The 23248-nt window shown below is 39.6% G+C and overlaps 1 protein-coding gene across 1 annotated transcript in view; it reads right to left on the bottom strand.

Annotated features, from left to right (window-relative positions):
* Nucleotides 1–2333: 2333 nt before the first annotated feature.
* The window catches only part of LOC135254830 (platelet-derived growth factor C-like), a 37333-nt gene continuing 16418 nt past the window's right edge, over nt 2334–23248 (bottom strand). Inside the window, exons 2-6 of the mRNA XM_064335360.1 lie at nt 15098–15293; nt 13216–13396; nt 5591–5798; nt 4807–5027; nt 2334–4270 (exon numbers count right to left, since the gene is read on the bottom strand). Coding sequence (XP_064191430.1) covers nt 4163–4270; nt 4807–5027; nt 5591–5798; nt 13216–13396; nt 15098–15293 — 914 coding nt within the window. The 3' untranslated portion in view covers nt 2334–4162. The remainder of the gene's footprint in view (nt 4271–4806; nt 5028–5590; nt 5799–13215; nt 13397–15097; nt 15294–23248) is intronic.

Here is a 23248-nt window from a genome sequence, read left to right on the forward strand (position 1 = left end):
TTTTACATTTTTACTGATTGCATTTATGCTATCTTTATGGGATGTATCAGGGACATTCAGTACCTGATTTAGGAAGCCATATATTGTATTGTACTTCACAGTAAACCTACACATAAAAAGCTACATGTGAAAATTCTACTAGCAATGTCTAATAATGTACGTGGAGCATACACCTGGCATCTTAAATTGTCTATTTACTGCTGAAGTTATCTCTGATGTCATGACTGTCCTGCTTTGATCTTTGAAACCCATTAAATGCCTGCTTTTCAGAAGATTCTTTTCTTCCACATTGACTCATCATTATACTGATTTAAGCAGCTGTCAGACTCAGGGTCTTGCAGCATCTTATGTGATCACGTTCCCCATCAATCTGCTGATTGGACTTCGGGCCCTGCGTGACCTGATCTGAATTCACAGAGGGAATCCTGAAGTAACCCTTTGTCAAACAGGAGCAGGTACTTATATGCAACAAATCAGATGCAGAGTATAAGGGTACATTCTAGATTTTCCTCCTCTGTTAAACTCATTACAAAGTTTGTCAGGCACTAATCATTCTACAAATAGTATGTGACTGGAAAATAGCCAAGAGTGGTGCTGAAAGAGATGGCTAAGTGCTCAGAAGATCTATCACACAGTATGTAATGTTTTATTTCATATAATCATAATCTGAGAACTGGGAAACATAAACATGGAATGCTGCGTGTGTTGTGTTAGATGTTCTACCAATGTTCTAAGCATGGTTGTGAACATCACAAACTTTCCCGAGGTCTGGTTGTTTGTGCATATAATGAGTAATAATGAGTTTTCTGAATCATTTTATAACTGATTTTAGCAATCGTACCTTGAATGTTATACAATAAATGTTTACACAGATTTTAGAAACACAGGAATGTATCGCTTTTATCAGTTAACATTAAGCCCTATGTTCATTTTAATAAGTATGATATGGTTGTGATCCCAGCTGAGTTTTTAGTGATGGCAACTTCTCTGGCTTGTGGAATGAGAGATCTTAATGCTGTCCTCCAGCAGATCATTATGGCTGGCATACACCTGTAAAGCAGATGTTGGCAAGGAAAAAATTAAGCAAGTTTCCAGCACCATTATTATTCTCATTTAAATGCAGCACAGCAGCACACAAACCAGCCTGTCATCTCTGGTAAACATCACATGGGCTGATTTGACATGATTGGTTTATTTTAGCTCTAAAATGTCAAGTGGAAGATAAGCCTGTATGTGAATGTGGTGAAGATTTAGGCAAGTCAAAGAAAAAAGATTGTGGAGCAAAGGCATTAATGAAAGTTGACCACAGAAGACAGCTAAATTGCACATGGTTATGTTTTGGCATAATTTATGTTGATTAGCTGAGCTCAGTTTGGAGAAAGGAAAACAGAACTGGGGGTATTTGGGAAATATGGATTTTTAGACACCAACGCCACAAGTCATATCTGATTACTACTGGAAACAATTCCCTAAAAAGTACAACCTTTTCCCCTTACTCTCTTAGAAGCATTCAAAAGCGTAAAATAGGAGCCCGCCATGAGTATAAGTATTCTGTATGCAACTTCTGTACACTAACATTGCACTATACAATGACACCAAAGATGCATTATGGTGCTGTAATCAAGCTACCTCTCCTGTTCCACAGGGCTTGTCATAATGCCTACTGGTATAACCCATACAGCAGTGTTTAGGGAATTAATTCCCCTGTTACAAAATACACTCAGGGGCTGACAGATGCCCTTCAGGCTCCCATTACTCGTTCTATGGAAAGACCACAGACACACTGCTGGACCTAGCCCAAACCCACAACCCAGTCCTAACCTTTTACAATGCTGGGGTGGTTATAGTTTACGTACCACACAGCTCTTAATCACGGGGACGTCCATAAATAATTATTTAAAATCTGTATTCCTCATTTGCTTCACAGACTCTTTTTGTTTTTGAAAAAAGTAAAGAGAAAAGGTTGTATAGCAACTGCCGAGAGGTATACTGTTAGGCATCCTTAAGTATTAAATATGCGTAATATAAACGCACAATTGTTTCAATACTTAAATTCTGTTCTGCTCACAAATCCAAAGCACATCAGCAACATACATTACTGGCATGCATTATATAAAAATATTGAAAAAACATAATTTATTATAAGAGACATACTCACATTAATATATTTGGATTAGGGAGAGAGAAATAAATCTCAGTGTAAGATTGCTTTTACTCTAGTTACCATTACTTTGTCTCCAAACAATCCACCAAGACTACTGTGCAGGGATATATATGTACATACTAACTCCCACTTAACCACCGCCTGAGTTTCCATCAACAAAATCATGAACTGGACATTAAAAACAAAGCGTTTTATTAATGGTTTCAGAGCAGAAATTCTGAACAAAGTCTCAATTGTTAACTGCAGATTTATGCATTACAGTCCACAACTGAACCTGTATTCATATTTCATTTAAGATCAGTAATAATAACATTTTCAGTGTGTATTTTGGCCAAAATTAAATACGGTGAACAGACCGACTGCCAATATGATATTCTGTAATTTTCCATATGTTTTGAGGTTAGTTAAGAGGGAACCGGTATTAAATAATTTTTCAGTTTGCACAGTGAGAACCCAAAAACTAACTACAAATATTGGAAGGTTAGAAGCTTACTTGCACATACGTCTTTGAAGACTGAAAATATTTTTTTAACTTTAGACACAAGAACTGTAGACTCACACTGTGAAATAATGCAATTATAAAACTAACTGTGATTACAGTTGTAATGGTGAAACATCAAATTACAAAGTATTGTTTATTGTTGACGAGTAACATTGAATGTGTGGAAACCAATTTGACAGTTAACAAAATTAAAATCAGATGGCTACTAAATTCCATACCAAGTAAATGCCTACCAAACATCAGTTCTGATGTTGACAAATCTGAAGAAAAACAAGGATAAGAAAAAAGTATCCAACCTCCCATCTTAAAGAGTATCTACCTCTAAATAATGTACGCTCACACATCACTGTGGTGTATGAAATTGCAGCAGGATTTACAATATATTCCAACATATCTCAGGTGTGTTGGTTCATATTACAGGAAATGTCAACTCATTTTCAGAATTTAAATGAGGAGGTCCTTGCTCCAGTACAAAATTGAAATGCCTTTTTCTTTACTACAGGTCCACTGTGAGTTTGTTTGACCTCACTCTGCTATAACATTCCTTTTAAAAGAGCATACATGTAACATGATGCTTCCTGACCTTACTCATAATGCTTTGAACCAGCAGTAAAAGCTCATTTCCTCTTTTGCTTTAATCAGGGTTATTTGTAGCTCTTATCAGAGTCTCTGCTTCTCCTGTTACAAATTACAGGAACAAGAGACAAAACAAGAGGACAAAAAGCAGGAACCTTGCAGGAAAAACAAAAGAAGTGTTAAATACCTTTGGTAAGATATAAGGCAGTATTGAGAAAAAATGTTTTAAATACAAAACTAAAAACTACAACTGTTTATAGGTGAAGACAGATTCAGTAAAGAGCTTGTGGAATGGGGTTGTGGGATTGAGGGACAGATGAATGCAGAGCATCTCTCCTGAAGCTGCAGCTTCAACAGGCAGTAAAGGCCCGTGCGCCCATCGGGGCGATGGCAAAGAAGGGGGCTCTGTTCCACACACGCACCAGTCCTCCAGCGACGGGCTCGCGCTTTCCCAAGACACCCTTAAGACCATGTGTTCGGAATTTAAAACCGTCTCCGGCGAAAGGAGTTCCGAGGGAGTCAAAGGGCGGCAGTTTCCAAAGCTCTCCGCGGCTTTGGACACGGTCCTGCCTCTCCAAAGAGGCCTCTTGGCGGCTCGCGCACCCAGCCACTGAAAACAAACGGAAAACATTCCAGTGACATAAAAGAGCGAGTAATTAACAGCTCCCGTCCCGCGCGAAGGTTCCCTGGCCCTCTCTTTGAGGACGTGCTGCTCAGCAACAGGACTCATCCAGAGGTTTCAAATCCCATTGGTAATTTGTTTTTGTCGTTTTTTTATATATATATAAACTGGGCAGCTGGTGTTAGGGCAATCCCATTCCGCCCGGAGTCCGTAAATCTGCGGCGGAGACGACTGGGAGCTGGGCCTTGCCGTAAGGCGTACAGTATGTGCCCTTTGAAGCGGGCAAGCTGGCACGCTTCTACCCCTTATTGCACAAGCAGTCACATTCCTCGTGGTGTTCCAGGGAAACGTCCGTCAGAGATTTCAGGATTCCTCGTCCTCCGGCCCTGTGTCTCAGTAGCAGAACCTACCAGGCGAACAAACATTATTAGACTTCTGACTTAAGTAACCTGCTATGGTCAACTTAAAATAAAATATAATGGTAGGAACCTTATTACATTAAAAAACCAACAAATATATGGATATTATCCCCTAGAAAAGTGCAAAGCTTGACAACATTTCCCTCTTTTCTGCCCAATTTGGACTGGCCTATCAAATTCATCAGCTCTCACTGCTGAATCCTCTACTATCGACTCAGGGGAGAACAGATAAACAGACACTCTCCCCTGAAGCATGCGATGTCAGCCACTGATTCCTGTTACACCAAAGTTTGCAAGTCAAGCTTGCACAGCCATGAGGCAGAGGGAGACAAATCATGTGAAGCTGTGGCCTCCAAAACAACCAGCAGGGGTTGTTTGGTGCCCATGACATAGCATGTCTAATGTCTGATCCACACTGATCCACATGCTCAACCACACTGTACACCACTCCCAGGCATTACATTCTCAAAGAACTATCCATGGCATGAAGTTTCTCTGGACGGTCAAAAAAGGGGCCCCGTACCTCGTGATATTTCTTGGTGACTTTGGTGGGCGTGCAGTGGCAGTCGTAGCACCTGTGGGCGCAGCAGGGGCAGTTCCCCCCACAGCGTTGCACCAGGAGGCAGCTGGGCCAGAAGATGGCGTCGGTCCTCTTCAGCTCCTCCCTGAGGGACACCGAGAAGTTCCGAGGGGTGCAGCTGTACAGCCTCACCTCTTCTCTCAGCAGGTTCAGATCCACCGCACCTGTGGGCCATCAGGCCAAAACAGATTTACATTGACATTTTCATTCAGGCATTTAGCAGATGCCCCTGTTCAGATCAGCTCACAAAAGTGCATACACACTTTAGGGAGGGCTTTGGCAGAGTCTAACAACAAGGAATAAAGAACCGTAATAGTGTGATTTTGTGCCTTAATGTGTGCCCAATTTTGTGCCCATGTTTTCTTTGGTACTTATTCTACAAACTCTACTTACCATAATGCTCATGTTAAGAATGATATTTATATGTGTGCATTGTTTGATACATTTTCAACTCTGCTCAGTTTTACATTCACAGAAATATGATAGCAACAGCAAAAATAAAAAATAAAAAATGTATGGCATCGCCCCCTGCAGGCTCGGAGGTCCTAATAAGTATATGCATAGGCCAACATCAATGCTCTCAGCTGGATGAGGCCATGAATCAGACACAACCGACAGGGCACTCGCACCTGACACAAAGCCATATCATGTGGAGCCACAGGAAGACGACGAAGAGTAAAAGAATTTTGCCGCACAAGGAAAGAAAAAACAAAAATAGAACCAATACCTCTGGATTTCCTAGGGTGGATGAAGGACTTCCCAAGCGTCTGCCATGTTGGTTTGTACAGCTCCTCCACATCCTGCTGCCATCGGTCCGGCTCCAGGTATTTCATAACCTCCTCCACCGTGCTGAACCCAGCGACCGCGTCCGTCAGCACCTCCACAGTCTGCAGAGCCGGGGGCAGGACCGAGGGGGCTGGAGTCGAGGGAACGCTCTGAAGTTAAGAACACACACAAGGAGGCCCAATGCTTTCACCTTCACCCAGACTCAGTATTGTTTTTTTTATTATTATTCATTTCATATAAAAGTGAAGGACATCTTTGTCAGGCTGATAGCATAGCAGACTTGCTGCCTCCAAGACGAAGACATTGCAAACATGATCTCGAAGGGAAATAAGTCTCTTTAGCTCCTGTCTATAGTCTCCCACAATCGACCCCTACATCCCCCCCCCTCCACCAAACACACAGAAACACACCTAACCCCAATTTCCGACCAACATTCAACCAAATGTCCAAATGCTCCTTAGACAGTATGCAAGATTTTGCAAAATAAAATATAAAAAACTATAGCAAAACTGTCTGTGTGATGTGCGGAATATAACCCTCTCCTGACATAATGGAGCCTGGTCTTCCATAGAAAACTTTGAAGTATTTAGTTGCATTTTACATTTATGGTTCAGATTATTTTTGAAAATTATTGTCAATTCATTTTTGTTTTACTGATCCAAATGGTCTTAAAATTTGGCATACATTGTATTACAGTATTAATAAAAGCACTGTAATGTATCAATCTTAAGGCACCAATACAGAATAATAACCTCCATTCTATCCAGCCTCATTTAATAACAAGTGCTCAAGACTGGATACAGGCTTAGCCAGAACATAAGGACATCCTTTCAGACATTTCAGAAAATGGAATAAATGTCAAGAGACACTATATACTGTAGAAGGGCATCTGATAAAATAAGACTTCAAAGTACAACGATCTGATCTTGACATGAAACCCAAGTGGAATGTGCCTTTAAGACGCCCACACTGCAGATACGGTACATATGCAAATATGTTCACCATGTGCAGTGCATTCAGTATTCAAATGAGGCACAATTTATGTAATGAAAGTATAAATCAGAAACTAGAATCACAATAACTCACTGCTTCTTATGTTGAGTGCAATACTTTTCATCCCTGCCATTTAATTATTTGCTGAGGTTCCGGTAGAACATGAAGAAGATATTGATCTGTACTGTGAATCTTGAACAAGAAGGTCGAATAAAATTTCTCAGATATTCCTGCTTTGTGCAAAAAGTGACTTCTGAAATATAAATGCCTTTCATAAAGGATACAAAACCAGTGAATTTCAGAAAGATTTATGTTTGATACATGCAACCGAACTTCTACCCTGGGATTTGTTTTAAAGGCATACTATGCAGGATTTCTTACCTTCTTTCATGCCCATGTTTACAATAAAAAAAATGTCTCTTCCTTTATTCTCAAACCTGCCTACACCCCCAAGATGTCGAAGCTCACACACCAACAAAACAAGTAGATATTTTGCTCTAGCTACTATGTTGGTAGCTTTATAAGATTGTATTGCAGGCCATTGGAATCACATCTGTCAAAAATACACCAATAGCTGCATTCAAACCAGTCAGTCACTATGCAGGTATGCCAAAATGCTCACCTGACATATCTGATAACAAAAATTCCCACTGCCATATGCAGCAAAGTTACAGGGTGGTAATATTAGAAGTTTCTGACAGGTGGACTATTACATAAATAACAATATAGCATACAATGTATGCATATTTAAGAAAATACAGCAGCTCTCCTCTTCTTGAGAGGGTGCTTTGTAAATGCATCATAGCATAGCCAAACACAAACAATGATCTGGGTTTTTAGCTCTAAATATGCAATTGAAGGGAAATTTGTTCTTCACAGCTTAATGATCAAAAAGGATTGACCTTAATAGTAAAAGGCCCCATATTTCAAAACCAGTTCCAGCTCATTGAGATCCCTGTGTAGCACTGCCAGAAACGACAAGAACTGCTCTCTCCTTCACCCTCCCTCAGGTGGAATGGCAGAGTTACTTTCCCCCTTTCCCAGAATTCCTTGCTGTCCAGTTCATCGTTGTGCAGCAACAAGCACAGGGACCACAATGGCTCTTAGTGCGCTGGTGGAAGCCAGAATTCAGAATTTAGTCTGTGTGGAGGTCTCCCACAGCTTCCATTTCAAAGACAATTTCACTTGAGTCTTTTTAATGTCAATCTTTCCTCTGTGCGCCAGTGTTTTCACAACCTTTTCGCCTGCCCTTAATGTCTGCAAAAAACGCTTCCTTAAAACAACTACAGATGGGGCTTCTCTTTTTTCCTCTCATGGAAGTGGTAAAGAGGAATTATTGCTGTTTAAATATAAACTAACTGCTGCCCTGCGGCCCAGGGTTCTAGTAGCTCTGGTTTACCACAGAGGAACAGAGGACTGCTGTTTGTACGAGCTTCCAGAATGAAGGAATCCACACAAAATGCCAGGGCAAGTTTCGTGCAAACCAGCGACTTCACTCTCATTAGTGCAGTCAACTACCCCAATAAGAATGTCACACCAGTGCACACGGCAGCCAATTAAATTCACTAAACACGCATACTCATTACTGTTTGCCCCCCCCCCCCCCATCCCCGACCCCCTTTTTTTTCCCCAATTGCAGAATGCCCAATCATATTCGCTCGCAGCGCTGATTGCTGCAAGCTCCACTGTCAATTTGGGAGAATGCAGACAAGCATGTGCTCTCCTCCAAAGCTGGTGATGTCAAGCCGCTAGCTTATTTCACATCACAGTCCATGACATCAGACATGACATTCAGAGGAAAACACTTCATGCGCAGCTGGAGCAAGCAGACTGTGGGCCCTCGAGTAACAAGTCACTGAATCCCTCCCTCCCTGGTCAATGCTACGGACAATTATACTTTGCAATGTGGGGCTGCCAAACACAGTCAACGCTGAGCATGGCTGTATATGACTGGCCATTCCAAATTTGGGAAAAAGTGGGGGAAAGAGCGTTTTTTTTTATCTTATCAAAAGGGCAGGAAAATATAAAAACTGACATGAAACTCATTTCAGGCATATTTCCCCATACATAACACATACATAAATGTGTGTTGCCCAATTCTGTTAATTATTATCAGTACTGAGAAATCATGACCAGGAAGTTAAAGTTGAATTTGTAATGGCCAATCGGTGGGTAAGGTGTGTAGTACAGTCAGGAGAAAGAAAACTAAATTAAAACACAGTCAAATCCCATGCAAACAGTGGTCAGATAGGTCAGATAGGTATCTAATAACCCTCCAAGAGGATCTATATTCTTGTGTTAAAAGTTTAACTAATAAAACCAAGTTGTGAAAACACGAACAGACTACAAAAAAGGAATGTATTACAGGCATCATTCAGGAAATGTGTGGCAGACTTCCACTGCATTCCAGATGTAGCCATTAATATCAATGCTGTTTGGACAAAGAAAACTTCTTGAGTGCCAAGATAAATTTCACACACTTACACGCACATAGATACGCATGTACGCGCACATGCATTCCAAGAGATGGTTAAGTGTCGTTCAAATGCTTGCATCTTGTGCTCATATGCAAGATGAACTCCAACAGCCCTTATTAACCAAAATTGAACTGAACCCTGCATGTAATAATTCAGATATGATAAAGCCTTTTAAGAGACAAAACAAAAAGACAAATATTACCAAAAATTAAAATAGAAAACATAAAATATGGAAAAATAATTAACTGAACACATTCAAAGCAATAAACATCCTCTTCAATGGGGCCTGTCTAATGGCTCTCTCTCCCAGCTGCTGTAAAATTATAGGTTCCTCAGACAACCACCTCCTCCACTATAAAAATAGTGCCCAGACTCCAGTGGAGATTTTGCCTGTCGTCCCTCATGAAAACACATCTCCCCTCGGAACAACACAGCATTCCTTCAGAGACAGGACCAAAGTCTCACGTCAGGCTACTGTAAAAATGGCCAGCTGTTTTCTAAATTCAGGGCATAAACTGAATAATACTTTTTTAAAAACTATTACTGTAACTTGGGCCTGAAACATGAAATACATGTAATCTGAAATTTAAGTTCAAATGCAACAAAAAAATGTGTCATTCTTCCTTCTTCCTTTCATGGAGAACCATTATTTAAGAAATGTAATGTTCGGTAAAAAGTCTGTTAACTGAGACCAGGAACATGAAGTAAAGCTTTGTTGCACTGAAACAATGGGCCTTATTGACACGAGCGGGAAACCGCTGGCAAGCATGAACATCATATAAACAACTCTGAAAAAGACCAAGAGAAAGACTGCACATCAAAGGGAAACAATATCATAGAGGAAACACTGCTATATTATTTTTCAATCCATAGCAAGTACATATTTCACAATACGTTAGTTCAACAGTTTTTTATGTCAGAATATTTTTATATATTATATATGAGAAAACATAATTTGAAATACAGAATATTATTCTATTCTATCAATGTTCAGGTGATTTATTTTCACGCAAGTTTCAGAATAACTTGTGCTTGCCATTTTCCTGGCTCTGCTCCTAACTTGTAATCTGATTGAACATACTTAACTCTTACTCTTAATATTAAATCTTAATCTTACCTAAATTACTTAAAGTCTGCCACTTTCAGATTTAATCTGTGCCAAATGCATTCCAGTTGAAGATAAAGTTTTTATTTGACAAGGATTAATCACTACTCCCTTATAACTGGTTGTCTAACTCATTTCAATTAACATGATTCAGAAGTCAGATGGGGTTTTGGCAGCATGTTCATTGTATTAATTTGGCGCGTTACACATATTAATTTCACAGTTCTGTGCTAAAATGTAGCACTTTGCCTGTTCACCACAGAGACTGAGGGGGTGGATGAGCTTAAATTAGTACCTGAAGCCAACTGCATGAATGTCTGCTTTTATGTGCTCATCATCATGAAGAGAAAAGTGGCCTTGTGTTAATGGACAACACTGAACCAATGTATACGTGCATGAACATAAAAAAGAAGCTGAGCAAATTTAATGAAAAGTAGCAACAGGAAAGTGAACTGCAACTTGATATGTAATACTGTATAATGGAATAAGAAAGGTTTAGTGAGAGTACAGTGTATGAATGTACAGTTACGATGCAAAAAAAGCAACATGAAGGAAATCCAAAGAGACTTGGACACAGTTGTACTATTTTTCAATTGTTCATTAACTTTGAAATTCACATTCACTTACTGTATAAGTTTATTCCATTTTTTGGTGAACAACATAAGTTCAACTGTCAGTTTCATTTTCAGAAAGCTGTGAGTATAATTGTTGAGTTTTAAAAACTTGCTTTGATCTACTATTCAATCTGAAGTCTGTCAGGCACATTGCCAACAGTACACACAAAGAGCATAATAAATGCTGTTGCGGGCAGTTACACTAAGTACAGTACACCACAGTACATCTTCCCTTTACCCCTAACTTTGAATCACTAATTAGTGTTGTTACTATTTGCTGCCTATGACAGATTAAGTTTGGCAGTCAACAAAATGAATAAAAAAAATATCTGGCACAACTGAGTAGAAGCCTGTCAAAACCTATTTACGGATAAATCTTAATCGGGAGACTTGAATAGTACACTTCCATAACTCATTGCTTACAATATATGATGACAGATGCTAAATATATTAAAATGACTTTTAATCATTTGAATATATTTTCCGGTTGTTCCTTTATTATTGGTTTGGAAGTTTCCAATCAACAAAGCTTAACCACCATGGTGACGTGCACCTAGTCTTCTGTCTCTAAGGTTTTGTACAAAAGTAATGAATGCCACCATGGTGGTTAAGCTATGTTGATTGGAAACTTCTGCCTTTTGCCAGACAGACTTGACTGGTGCAGAATGACTGGGGAAAAAAAGAGTTCGTGAATGCTCTCATACACAGGAAATCCAGTTTTTCTTTTCATCCTATTCTTTAGCAGGGGTGGGCAAGGAAGTCTGTTTATCTGTATATCTGTTTCTGGATTCCATGCCAACTTCTACTCATAATTATTTAATTAAATTATTTATATTTATAAATTTGAGACTAAAGGTCTTCCCATTATTGAGCAGCAACGATACCTCTGGTAAATTTTAAATAATCTAGTTATTTTACAATAACAAACTAGCTAGCTACATAAAGGAATATACGCACACTATATTATTAAAGGAATATAAGCACATTTTGTTGCCATTTACTATCGTGGATACAGGTACAGTACTTATCATTCTCCACTTATCATGACTGCAAAACTTAAAATGATGGAAAACTTCATTGGAAAAGGAAATGGTTACCCTACACATAGCAAATAGCCCTTCTATCAAGCTATGATCAATTCAATGACAGACAGAAGATATGAAAAAATAAATTTAAGGGCATTATGTGAGTGACAGCAGATGTGTATCATGTCTCCATTTTGCTGCCTAGGATGAGGAATTAAGCCAATGCAAAATTAATTTTTTTCACAGGCACGTCTCAAGTCAGAGGCCAAACCCAGCCTCCATCTTGTTAATCCTTCTTTTGCTTCCAGCCAGAAGAATTAATCGGGGAATTAATTTATCCGCAGGCAAACAGCCAGCCAGCTTCTGTGGAGCCTTTTTTCTCATTGTGACAGCTAATCTCCAGATGATGTCATGATGTGAATACCAACAACACAGCATCTCAGCGATCTCCCGTCTACAAAAACAAAATGTATACAGCTATATCAAGGGCAGAACATATCTGAAGAGCTTTAAATGTCATTGTTATTTTTTAAAACCTGATACGAATTATGGCAGGTATAATCAAATGTGGGCCTTGGGACCACAAGCACTGCAGGTTTTCATTCTTCCCTTTTAACCAGGGACAGACTGAGAACTGGGACACCAGGGAAGATGGATCTCCGAACAAACAGTCACATGAATCAATCTATTGACTATCAGATCGGAAGGAAACACAGCAGTACTATTAGAGGGCCAGATGTAAATATCCCTGATTTGGTAGATATCTAATGTCTGCTTTGCATTTAGTCCATAACTTTCACAGATACCTTTTCAGCAAGTGTTACTATGTTGCTACTCATCCATATTATTTCAATTTATACGTACCATATCCAAACTCATATTTGTGGTGAGTGATATGACAATTCAAACAGTGATTTAGACAAAATTAAGGACAAATTGAACTAACAATAATAATAATTACAGCCCCCTATCTCGTATGTATAGTAATGAAGGGAATGACAATCTTAGCAGTAACCTACTAACAAAGAAACCATATAAAAATGTTAGGGGTGCACAATGTGGGCCAGCCCATTCTAGTATTTCATGTCAACAGTCATGCTTAGCTGTTTTGCTATTCTTAATTATTTAATTACATCAGTTTTTTTTTAACTGATCTTACATTTCTGTCAATATTAGCTACATGAGTTACAGCTGCAGACTGCACATGCACCCTGAGGAAAAAAAACAAAAAACATTTTTCAATGGTCCCCTACAGCAGTGATCCAGAATTGGAGTACACTCATGTTTCGAAACACACCTGCTCTCCAAGAATAGTGCGGTAGGCGCTCACTAAACTGACAGAGGATCCTTACCACTTGGAGCAGAGAGTAGTGGATGCAAAATCCTGGTTTTGAGGGGAAATACTGGTCTGATTTGAATCTTATCCTAATCTGGTTCCCCTTGGACACCTGCTTTCCCGGCGACGACTCTGAGCCGCACCATCGGCCGAGAACAGCGCCCTCGTCGGGCTCCTCGATCTCAACGAAGTCATACCTGAAATCGCCAAAGAAAAACGAATGAGCATAAACTGAAAAAATCAAGAAATAGCTCACCGGTGTGTTGTTTCAAAAAAGAGATAGCAATCAATGCACTTCTGTGTTGCTTCCAAAAAGTCTTTAACAGAAGTACTTCCTAAGGAACAGTTCTGACAAACAGGTATATTTTAGCAGTTAGGATGATTGTTTTGGCAAGACTTACTTGCTTGACTTTTCTTTTCAAACATGGAAAGGAAAATGGTAACATGCAAAACCCCAGAATTTGGAGAGTGATGACATGTATTCTTTTCTAATAACACCGTATCAGACAGTGACGTTTTTCACCTGGCAAGCAAATACAAGGCTGCATTGTAAAAGAAAGAATAGGTGCTTTTAAATAATCATCTTACACTTGACAATGTGCCTTTGTCTTCCATTATTTAGGTATGACCTTAATAAGAATGTCTTCAGATTATGGCTGTGTTGAATACGCCCATTGCTCTCATTTTAGGCACTTTGCCAGGACTAGAGTTAACCTTTTGACAACTGGCAGTACTTTATATTGCGATTAAAATGCAGTATTTTATATCTAAAACATTAGCATTTTAATTGCTACATAAAGTACTGTAATATACAGCATAAGGCAGACACACACACGCACACACACACATACACACGCACACACACGCACAGTACTTCCTGGGACAGGAAATTGACCAAAATTGAACAAAAACATTAACGCTCTGTTTGAAAATCAGCAGTCTATGCTAGCTGTTTGATACTGCCATGGGAACAGCAGGAATCAGAGATTGCTGCAGAAGCTCCATCTGGTCTGTAGGTCCCTACAGAGAGCTTTTTCCATGGCATCCAGTTTGCCTGTGTCTCTCCCAGCACCCAGCCTCTGCGTGACATCATAACGCCTTTGAGACAGATGTCACTGTTTGTTACCCATCAGCAGAGGGCAGTATCCCACGCCTTTACTGGCTGTGTTTCTCTCACTCGAGGCATGGCATCTTACAATGCAACAAATGCATCACACCCAATTGTTGCTGGTACATGAGGTCAACATGCACTGCTCCTGTTGATCAGAGAGGACATAGGTGGACAGGGGTCTGTGAGGTTGTGTGTATCCAAGGTATCCCACCAAATCCTGTTCCCTGTGACTCACTGCTCTACATAAATGAATGTGCACTGTATCAAATGCAGGGTCTCTTGCCAATTGCACATCAGTTATCTCTCTGCCTTCTGTAGAGTGACCTTCTCGGAAGCGCAGTCTAGGTCATTATTTAACAGAACACAGGGTCCCATTCACGGCTCTCGCCAGGCCTGGATTTGGAAGGTGATGATGACCCGTCTCTGGCGGTACTGTGGAAGCATCACACAGCCACCAGGGGGCACTGCAGGAATGGCCAGACCTGATATTGACAACCTGCTATGTCCTGCAATCACCAGGATCTCCCTGAATGAATATACAGCTAGGAGGATGCTACAGTATAAACTGCAGTGTATGATATAAATGAGAGGAGATGCATAACATCTGAATTACCGAATATTACTGTAGCAATCACAAAGACTTCAGTCACTCACCTGCTACAACATAGCCTAAATGAAATTAATTCTATGCATACAAATGGATTGGTATAAACATATAATCAGTAAGTGCTAAAGAGAAAAGCACTAAAGTGCCTGAAGGTAATGCACCAGCCGTTGTTGTACTCACTTGCATATTCCCTCCTCTGGATCCTCCAGTCCAAATCTTTTGTCGAACGTCAGCTGTATCCGAACGTTATCGCCGGTGGCAACGAGCCTCCAGACAAGCAGCTTATTGCGGGGGTAGGTGTGGGGGAAGTCGGGACTGTGCACTGTTCCATCGCCAGACACCGTGATGACCTTCTCCTGCTTGGAATTGTGGACTCCTTAATAGAAAAGAGACCATTTTCAATTTTCGGCGTTTCATCCTTAATGCCGCGCGGTGAAAATGAGCAGTCGCTTCTCCTCATTACTCCCCAAGCGCTACTCCTCATTACCAAATCATTTAAAAAGCCGTTGAATTATGGCATAAATGTAATGAAAGACATTTTCATCAACAAAGCGCACTGCAGTTAGATAGAACCCTGGCCTCTGTATTTGTACGGAATGAGGAATGTTGAGACACAGATTATTCTAGTTGGGCCTTATGTGCTTCTTCACTAATAATATGGAAGCATCTGAAAGCTCCTTACCTGAGGTAAAGCCTCTGATAGTCCATGCTCATTAACTCCAAGTACTGAGGCAATAAATATTGCAACTATATCAGAACTATAAACGCTAGAATTAGTTTTAACCGAAGTTCATGTACAGCTTCAGATTGTAAGACCGATATCATGAGAGGCATACATTTGTTGTGAACCACAGACCTGACACAGTTGTAGGTACGAAAGAGAGGCACAGAAGCATGGCCACACAGAGAACACTCACCTCGGATCGGGAAGACCTACCCCACCCCTTCCCGACCCGAGGAGAGTTAAAGTGATTTGTCATCATTATTTAATAGGTTGCATTTATGTAGTGCCTTTCATCTCCCGGTCACACAGTGCAGTGAATGGGAGGAAACTCACCTCCGTCACATTTTGTGCCGGATCAATCACCACATATCGGCTCGGGTGGTGAGGGATGGAATAGGCCTATTTCGCAAGATGGTGACCAAAACCAGATGTAGGGTTACTTTGTTTCCGGTTACCGTTGCTACGGACGCAAGTCCATTTCTGACAGCGAAAAATTGAGCCTAAACAGCGACGTGTGTTCTCACAGTCCCTGATAGCTCTGCCAAAGTTCACTGGCCGATGTTATCCGCATTGTCGAAGAATTGCCAGTGAACGTTAAGCGGTCTAAACTGGACAAGGGCTATAAATTCTTTTTTGAGAAGTTTATATAAGAATATATAACTTCAATTCTGAATATATAAATTACAATTCTGAATATATAAATTCAATTCTGGATATATAAATTACAATTCTGAATATATAAATTCAATTCTGGATATATAAGTACAATTCCCGAATATATAAATTCAATTTCCGAATATATAACGTCAATTCTGAATATATATAACTTACAATTCTGAATATATATAACTTACAATTCTGAATATATAACTTCAATTCTGAATATATAAATTACAATTCTGAATATATAAATTCAATTCTGGATATATAAGTACAATTCCCGAATATATAAATTCAATTTCCGAATATATAACTTCAATTCTGAATATATAACTAACAATTCTGAATATATATATAACTCGGTTTATAATCAGGCATATCACAAGACAGCCGTTTTTACTTTTTGAATAATTTCTTTTTTTTTCTTCATGGGCTACTGAGTGAGAAAAACAAGTTTAACATTAGCATCAGTAAAATTTGACAGTAGAATCAAGGATAAGCAAACAAAAACGTTAAATAATTAAAATTTGAATGAGGCAATAATTCGGACTTCATTAAGGGGTCCTTATTTTCTTGGTATTAGGACCTTTCAAGTAGGGGCACCAAATTTCACAGGGAATGGCCCAAAGAGCTAGAGAAATAGAAAATAATCTCTTAACCAGCGAGAGTTTCATAGAAACTCTTGCTGCAGCATGCGACAGAATACCGTGTTATGGCTCAATGGCAACCTCCAGCGCACACCAAACTACGGAGGAAGAGGTCTGCACGCTATTTCGGAGAAGTTGGAGAAGTGTCTCAGGTTGTAAACAGGAGCAAGGAAACGTTCGCCTGGTTGAGAGCCTCGGCGAAATAGCATGCAGACCTCTTCCTCCGTAGTTTGGTGTGCGCTGGAACTTGGAATGTCATAAAATCAGTTAGCGAGCTATACGTTATGTTATGATTAGCAAATTACGTTTTAGCCAGCTAGCTTGTTAGCAAGCACATATTTGGATATTCAGTGTTGAAACTGCAGATGCACGTTTATTTTAGTTGTTAATTGTAATTACAAAATGTATTGACGGACATCGCGACAAGCCTACTTAAGATATATCAGATGATTAAAAAATGTGTGGGTAGTTTTTATCAGCGATGAAAACAAACAGCTCGGTAGTGAACTGAACACCATTACACAGGCGATCTGACAAGCAATATAAATCTTTATTAGAACAAGTGCAGCACAAACATGTCACAAAATAGTAACGGTAGTACAAAACTTGTGTACGCCATCTTGTGAAATAGGCCTATTATTAAGACAATTAAAGCGGAGGACGGTTAGCCGGCCAGGTTGAGAGAGCCGGGCTGGGAACTTTGCCAGGACACCGGGGAGCCCCCTCTTATTTGCTATAAGTCCCATGGGATCTTTAATGATCCCCGTAAGTCTGGCTTAACATCTCCTTTATAAGGCGGAGGCATTTGTTATACTACAGTATTGAATACACGGTTTTTTTTTTTTTTTAAATGAACGAGAGTAGAAAGGCCTTACATTATGACACCAGTGGAAAATAAGAATACCGAACAGAATATAACAACAGGGAAGTCGTTTAACAAATAAGGACAGTCTCAGGACTGAACAGAATCCAGTATGTGTGTCCTGCAGTTAAGTGTACATGATTGCACTGGGGAAAGTACAATAATCAACTTTTAATAAATGTATGAATGGTCTGATAGTACAAGGAGTGATAGAAAGTAGACATCAATTATTCATTTTATTCTGAGCAGCTGGTATTCAAAGACTCTTAACATGAACAAACATCATGGGCGTATTGGCTTTTTCACAGATTGATACAGGAATCAGCCCTTCACATTAATACTAATTTACTACAGACTGAGAACAGCAAACAGCTACTAATTTTGCCTTTCTGCTCTTACAGGGCTCGATGGACAACCCTACAATGGGAATTCTGGCTTGTTATACATGTAGAAATGAGTATCTGACAACCAATCATTGAATAACGTGATGTACAGTAGCTTAATTTGGCTTATAGACAAGGCAACATTGATCTTATGGTTGATTTTGATACCATAGGAATAGTATTATATATGATACTGTTCTCTTAATCTAACAACACTGTTAGGTTTTGCTGTTTGTGTGAATCTGTTGAAGTGAGAGGCACTCTTAATTGGTGTAAAATGTGGAGCAAATAAAAATGCTAATGAAAAACAAACCTTTTGAAACAATCCTGTATCCCAAGTGTAGGGCTCTCAAATAGCAGTCCAGAAGAAAAAAACAGTCATAATTGAATTATTAAATATTTATGCCGATTTAATATATCTTCCGAAGATAACCTTGTGAAACTTGAAATCATTATTTATTTAGTTGACATCCACAGTGTGTGTATGAACAATAACATCTCAGCTCGGTGATTGCATAAAGGCTTAATGAAACCTTGGCTGGGATTTAAAATCATAAGAGTGGAATAAAGGGATGTAACAGCTATGGAAGGTAAGCTGGGGACAAGTTTTTACAGTAAAGCTTCACACTTCACACTTCACACATTCAAGTTTTGATTTGCAGAAATAAAACGTGTATTCTGAGTACTACTTTGTGTTCTCAGTTATACTGCACTGTTATTAAGAAATAATCACTACTGTCGCAGTGAGCACAAGCCCAAATCAAGATGGAATCTATTAATCGAGAGGGGTGGAAATCTAGGTTGAGAGATGTTTTGACATAAACTGACTAGGTTAGCTCAGGTTAGCGCCAATTTGGCTTTAAGCGGATATAGCCTGGCTGTGTCCTAGTCAGCTATAAACCTTCAACCAAATACAGCCGGGTGTTCAGGCCTGTGTTCACTGGGGTGTATGTGCGTTTTTGTGTATTGTACGTCTGCATGTGCTAACATACAGTATATATGAGTGTGTCTGTGCTCTATGTGTGTATGTGTATGTATGCGCACACGTGGAAGTGTGCATGTGCATGCACTTGTTTGTATGTGTGTGTGTGTTTCAATCAAACTGTCACTCCCTCTTTCTTCCTGAGGCTTACCAGGAGGTAGAGAGGAAGGAGGAAGAGACTCTTACTGTCGGCTCTAGGTGTCCGCAGAAATCAGCCAATCTGCAAATCCTTTTTCATTCCAAAATCTGGGTCCTCCATGCACCTCACATTAGCTGCTGTACCAGCAACTCAAATCATTAACGTAGATGTATATACTCCAGATATTAAATAAAACCATAAGAATAGACCCCCATCTACAGCTGGGAACACCTTGCTGTTCCTCATTCCCAACAGAAATAGATATCAGCAGGTCGCTTATGTGTGGTAATTGGTACTGTTCCTTCAGCCCTGAATCTAATCTATCACCGCAGTGGGCCATGGGGAGTGCGCTGACAGGTAGTAGATTAAACAGGTGGATAAGCATATTCACGACACTGCAGTGTATCAAGGCCGGATTGCTTTACAGTGGGAGTTTAATTGTGTTTGGCGACTAATTACGCAGAGGGCAATGGTACAGCTGTATAGCAATGACTGCATGGCTCAAGTGTCATCAAGACACAGTCTTGCTAGATTTAGCAGAAAACCCCTTTGTCAATTTTTTAAAAATATATTTTGAAATTTCATTGAATTAATGAGATTGTGGCCCAGTCAGTTAATCAGGTGCAATGACCTTGAAAAGAGGCCATAAAATGGAACCCCGTGTCACTACAGCAGCAACAATATGCAGCAGTCAAGTGACTGTCTGCCACTCAGAAAATAAGATGACCTTGGTGACCTTATGTTACACTACACAGTGCCCGTACTTCTATGCTAGAGAACAAAATGTGCATTCAACATATGAAATTACTCAACGTATGAAATTACTCACCCCATTCTATCAGTGTAAGAATTCATGAGAACGCAAACCCATGAATAGTGTTTCAAACATTTGTGAAAGATGTGTTACAATGCACTTCAATTTAAAAGGGAAGATTTTAGTCAACATAATCCTTTTGGCTTGAGAAGCCATATTCTCCAACAATAATATTCATTGTTAAAAATTATCAAAAGTTGTATCCAAAGGGAGGAAACAGAGAATGGCAAAGGAGATTATATTAAGTTTCTTGAACCTCATAGGTGTTCCGACGGAAGACGGTTTGAAATGTGATTATATGAAAGGTACAAGGAAGAAGCTTACAGTGCTCCAGGGTCTCTTTTGAATAAACAGCATGTGGGAAAGAAGCAATATCATGTCCAACTAAGTAAGCGGTTTGCAAGATGATTCTTGCTCTCCACCCATTGTCAACGGATGGGTTTTTGAAAGACTAATCCAAAGTACTGTACCTAGCGCTTGAGGCAGTGTTTCATTGCCATACACTGGAAACATGCCCTCATCACAAGAACACTTAATATATTGAGCATATTATATAAACAGATGGTACTTTCCCTTCCTCGCCAAAGACTTATTTGATGTCTGTTTTTTTTCTGCTTTTTTAAATGAATGGATGATTCGACTCAATAGATGTTTTAGCATGTTCTAGCAGTGCTTTGACAAAGACTGACTGTTTCAGGGTTTTTTTTTTTGTTTTTTTTTTGTTTTGTTTTTTGTCTGAATTTCCCAGCAGGTTTAGTTCGCAGAAAGCCAAGAGCATACAGGTTATCCCTTCAATGGAAGCTGTGGCTGTGACCTCCGTCACATGTTTTTGATTGCCTCCATGTTACACGTGTGAAGCGGGCCCTGCATGATTACCATGCGTAAACGCAGACAGGAACTCGTTCTACACTGTCAGCTCTGTGGGCCCACAGTTTCAATCCAGAGAACGCAAATCATGCTTATTTAAATAATTTTATTACAGTGGCAGTGTGGCATAACCCATGCAATACCAAACTTAAAAGCCACTGGTACCCACCTCCTCCTCCCCTCTACACCTCATCAGCAGAGGCACAAGTCAACCTGTTAGACTGGGTCACTGTAAAATATAGACTAAACCATGACCTCAGTTTGCTGGTTAAACAATGTTCTAGTGAGGACAATGGGCCCCCTGGGCTAATTACCTCAAACATGACTTTACCTTGACCTCGTTTTCAGGAAGATGAATGGTAATTGGAGAAGGAACTGAGTAAGCAATAGGCCTGCACTGTGCTACTGTTGCGCTTTGTTCACACGTTACACACAGCAGTACTCCTCTCATACAAACAAACTATACCCACATATTGAATTCATATTAAAACAAATAAGGTGCCATCGGCACTTCAGCTGTGGAGAAGAAAAGATATTTCTAAGATATTTCTTTGTTCAGTGCTTACAAGCCTGTGGTGTGTACAATTACATGTTTTGAGGGAACTGAAATAATAGATGTCGTTGTCTTTTATTAATGTAAAAAATATAAGCTTAATGGCGTAAGCTTAAATCGTTAACAGTGCTTGCCTGCTATTTTGACCGAATCACCACCAATTGTTAGTGTCTCCAATGAGTGAGGATCTTGCTTTTTCAACTCATCTGAAAGGTGATGACACCTTTTGCACAGTGTCCCTGTCACTACATAGGGGAATTGATTTTATCCTTAATGTAAGGTAAATTTGCAGCCTAACAAACATGATATGGTTTCTTTTTTTCAGGAGATCTCTTACCCAAGCACCAAGTAAGGCCAATCCCACGTTTTCAGATATCAAACGGCAAAATTACTTGCTGTATTCTATGTTGCAAAAAACATTTTTTAAATCAGCAGTGAGATATACATTGCTGTAGATGATGTGAAAGCCACAATACAACAGCCTTTCATGTGTTCACTTCTGAAAACTGCTTTTGTGCGTTCTTTCATTACTGAAAACAAACACTGTGCATAAAAGCTGCATTGCATCACTTGTTCTGCCTCAACCTATTAATATTGAGATTAATCAGGACCGTCATTGGCAGAGGAACTGTTAACAAAATAAAAATGGCTCTCTAATGCCACATCAAAAAAACAACATAATAGATGCCTCTAAACATATCGTCCTTTGAAGGAGAAAACAAATATCTATGACCTGATCTCATTGTGCTATTGCCTTCAAATACATGAAAAAAAATTTAAAAAATAATTCAAGTAAACAAAGGGTTCCTTCTTTACAATGACAACATTTTCCCAGCGATTAATTATCACAAACAGTCCTCTGTGTGCATCTGGTTCCTGCTAATTTGACAGAGATACTAGGAGAGCTGAAGTGATTTCTGTTCCTGAACCACTCAGTCATGAAACCGCACCATGGCAGGTGCTGAAATTTAATCAGAGAGTTTTTTGGAAGTCCGTACGATAATTCTCTCATCTGCTCATTATTAAAGTTTCTGTTGTGGGTACTGCAGGTGCACTCCATTCCTGGCCTGCTTTCAAATATTTACTGGTTTTGAAGTCGGTCGGGAAACATGTCGAGCTATGCATGTGTCCCAAGCGTGCCACCATTAAAATCAGCCCATACTGTGAGAGCAGACGGAATGTGTGATACAGATGATCTACAATAAGATTATATATCATATGTATGATCTTTCTATATTGTACCTTACTTTAACGGTTACTTTTAACTTTATACCAGTTCTGGCCCCCTGGTGGTGAAATGAGCTCCCCACTGCAGCCAGTTTACCCCATTAGTTGTTGAATTGTTTGGCTAACTTTACACTTATACACTTTTTGATATTGCGCTTTTGCATTCCTGAGACTAGCACTAATGTTTTCCCCTTTTGTAAGTCCCTCTGGATAACAGGATCTACTAAGCAAATGTAACATCTTCATCTGTACATTCAACTACCTTTTAGTCGTGTCCATTTCCTTTTTGTGGAACACACGATAAAAGCTCTGTATAAATAATGGCATTGTAAAGGCTATTATTGTAATTAATGTTTGAAACTTAATTTGACCTCATTAGGACAGAGTTGGTAGCTGAAGCCACTCTTGCACATCAATCTGACAAGAAGAGTCAATAGTGAGGTGAGGGAAAACCTGTCAGCTGACTACTCTCC

Source organism: Anguilla rostrata, chromosome 5, assembly GCF_018555375.3.
Source record: "Anguilla rostrata isolate EN2019 chromosome 5, ASM1855537v3, whole genome shotgun sequence".
NCBI classification, from domain to species: Eukaryota; Metazoa; Chordata; class Actinopteri; order Anguilliformes; family Anguillidae; genus Anguilla; species Anguilla rostrata.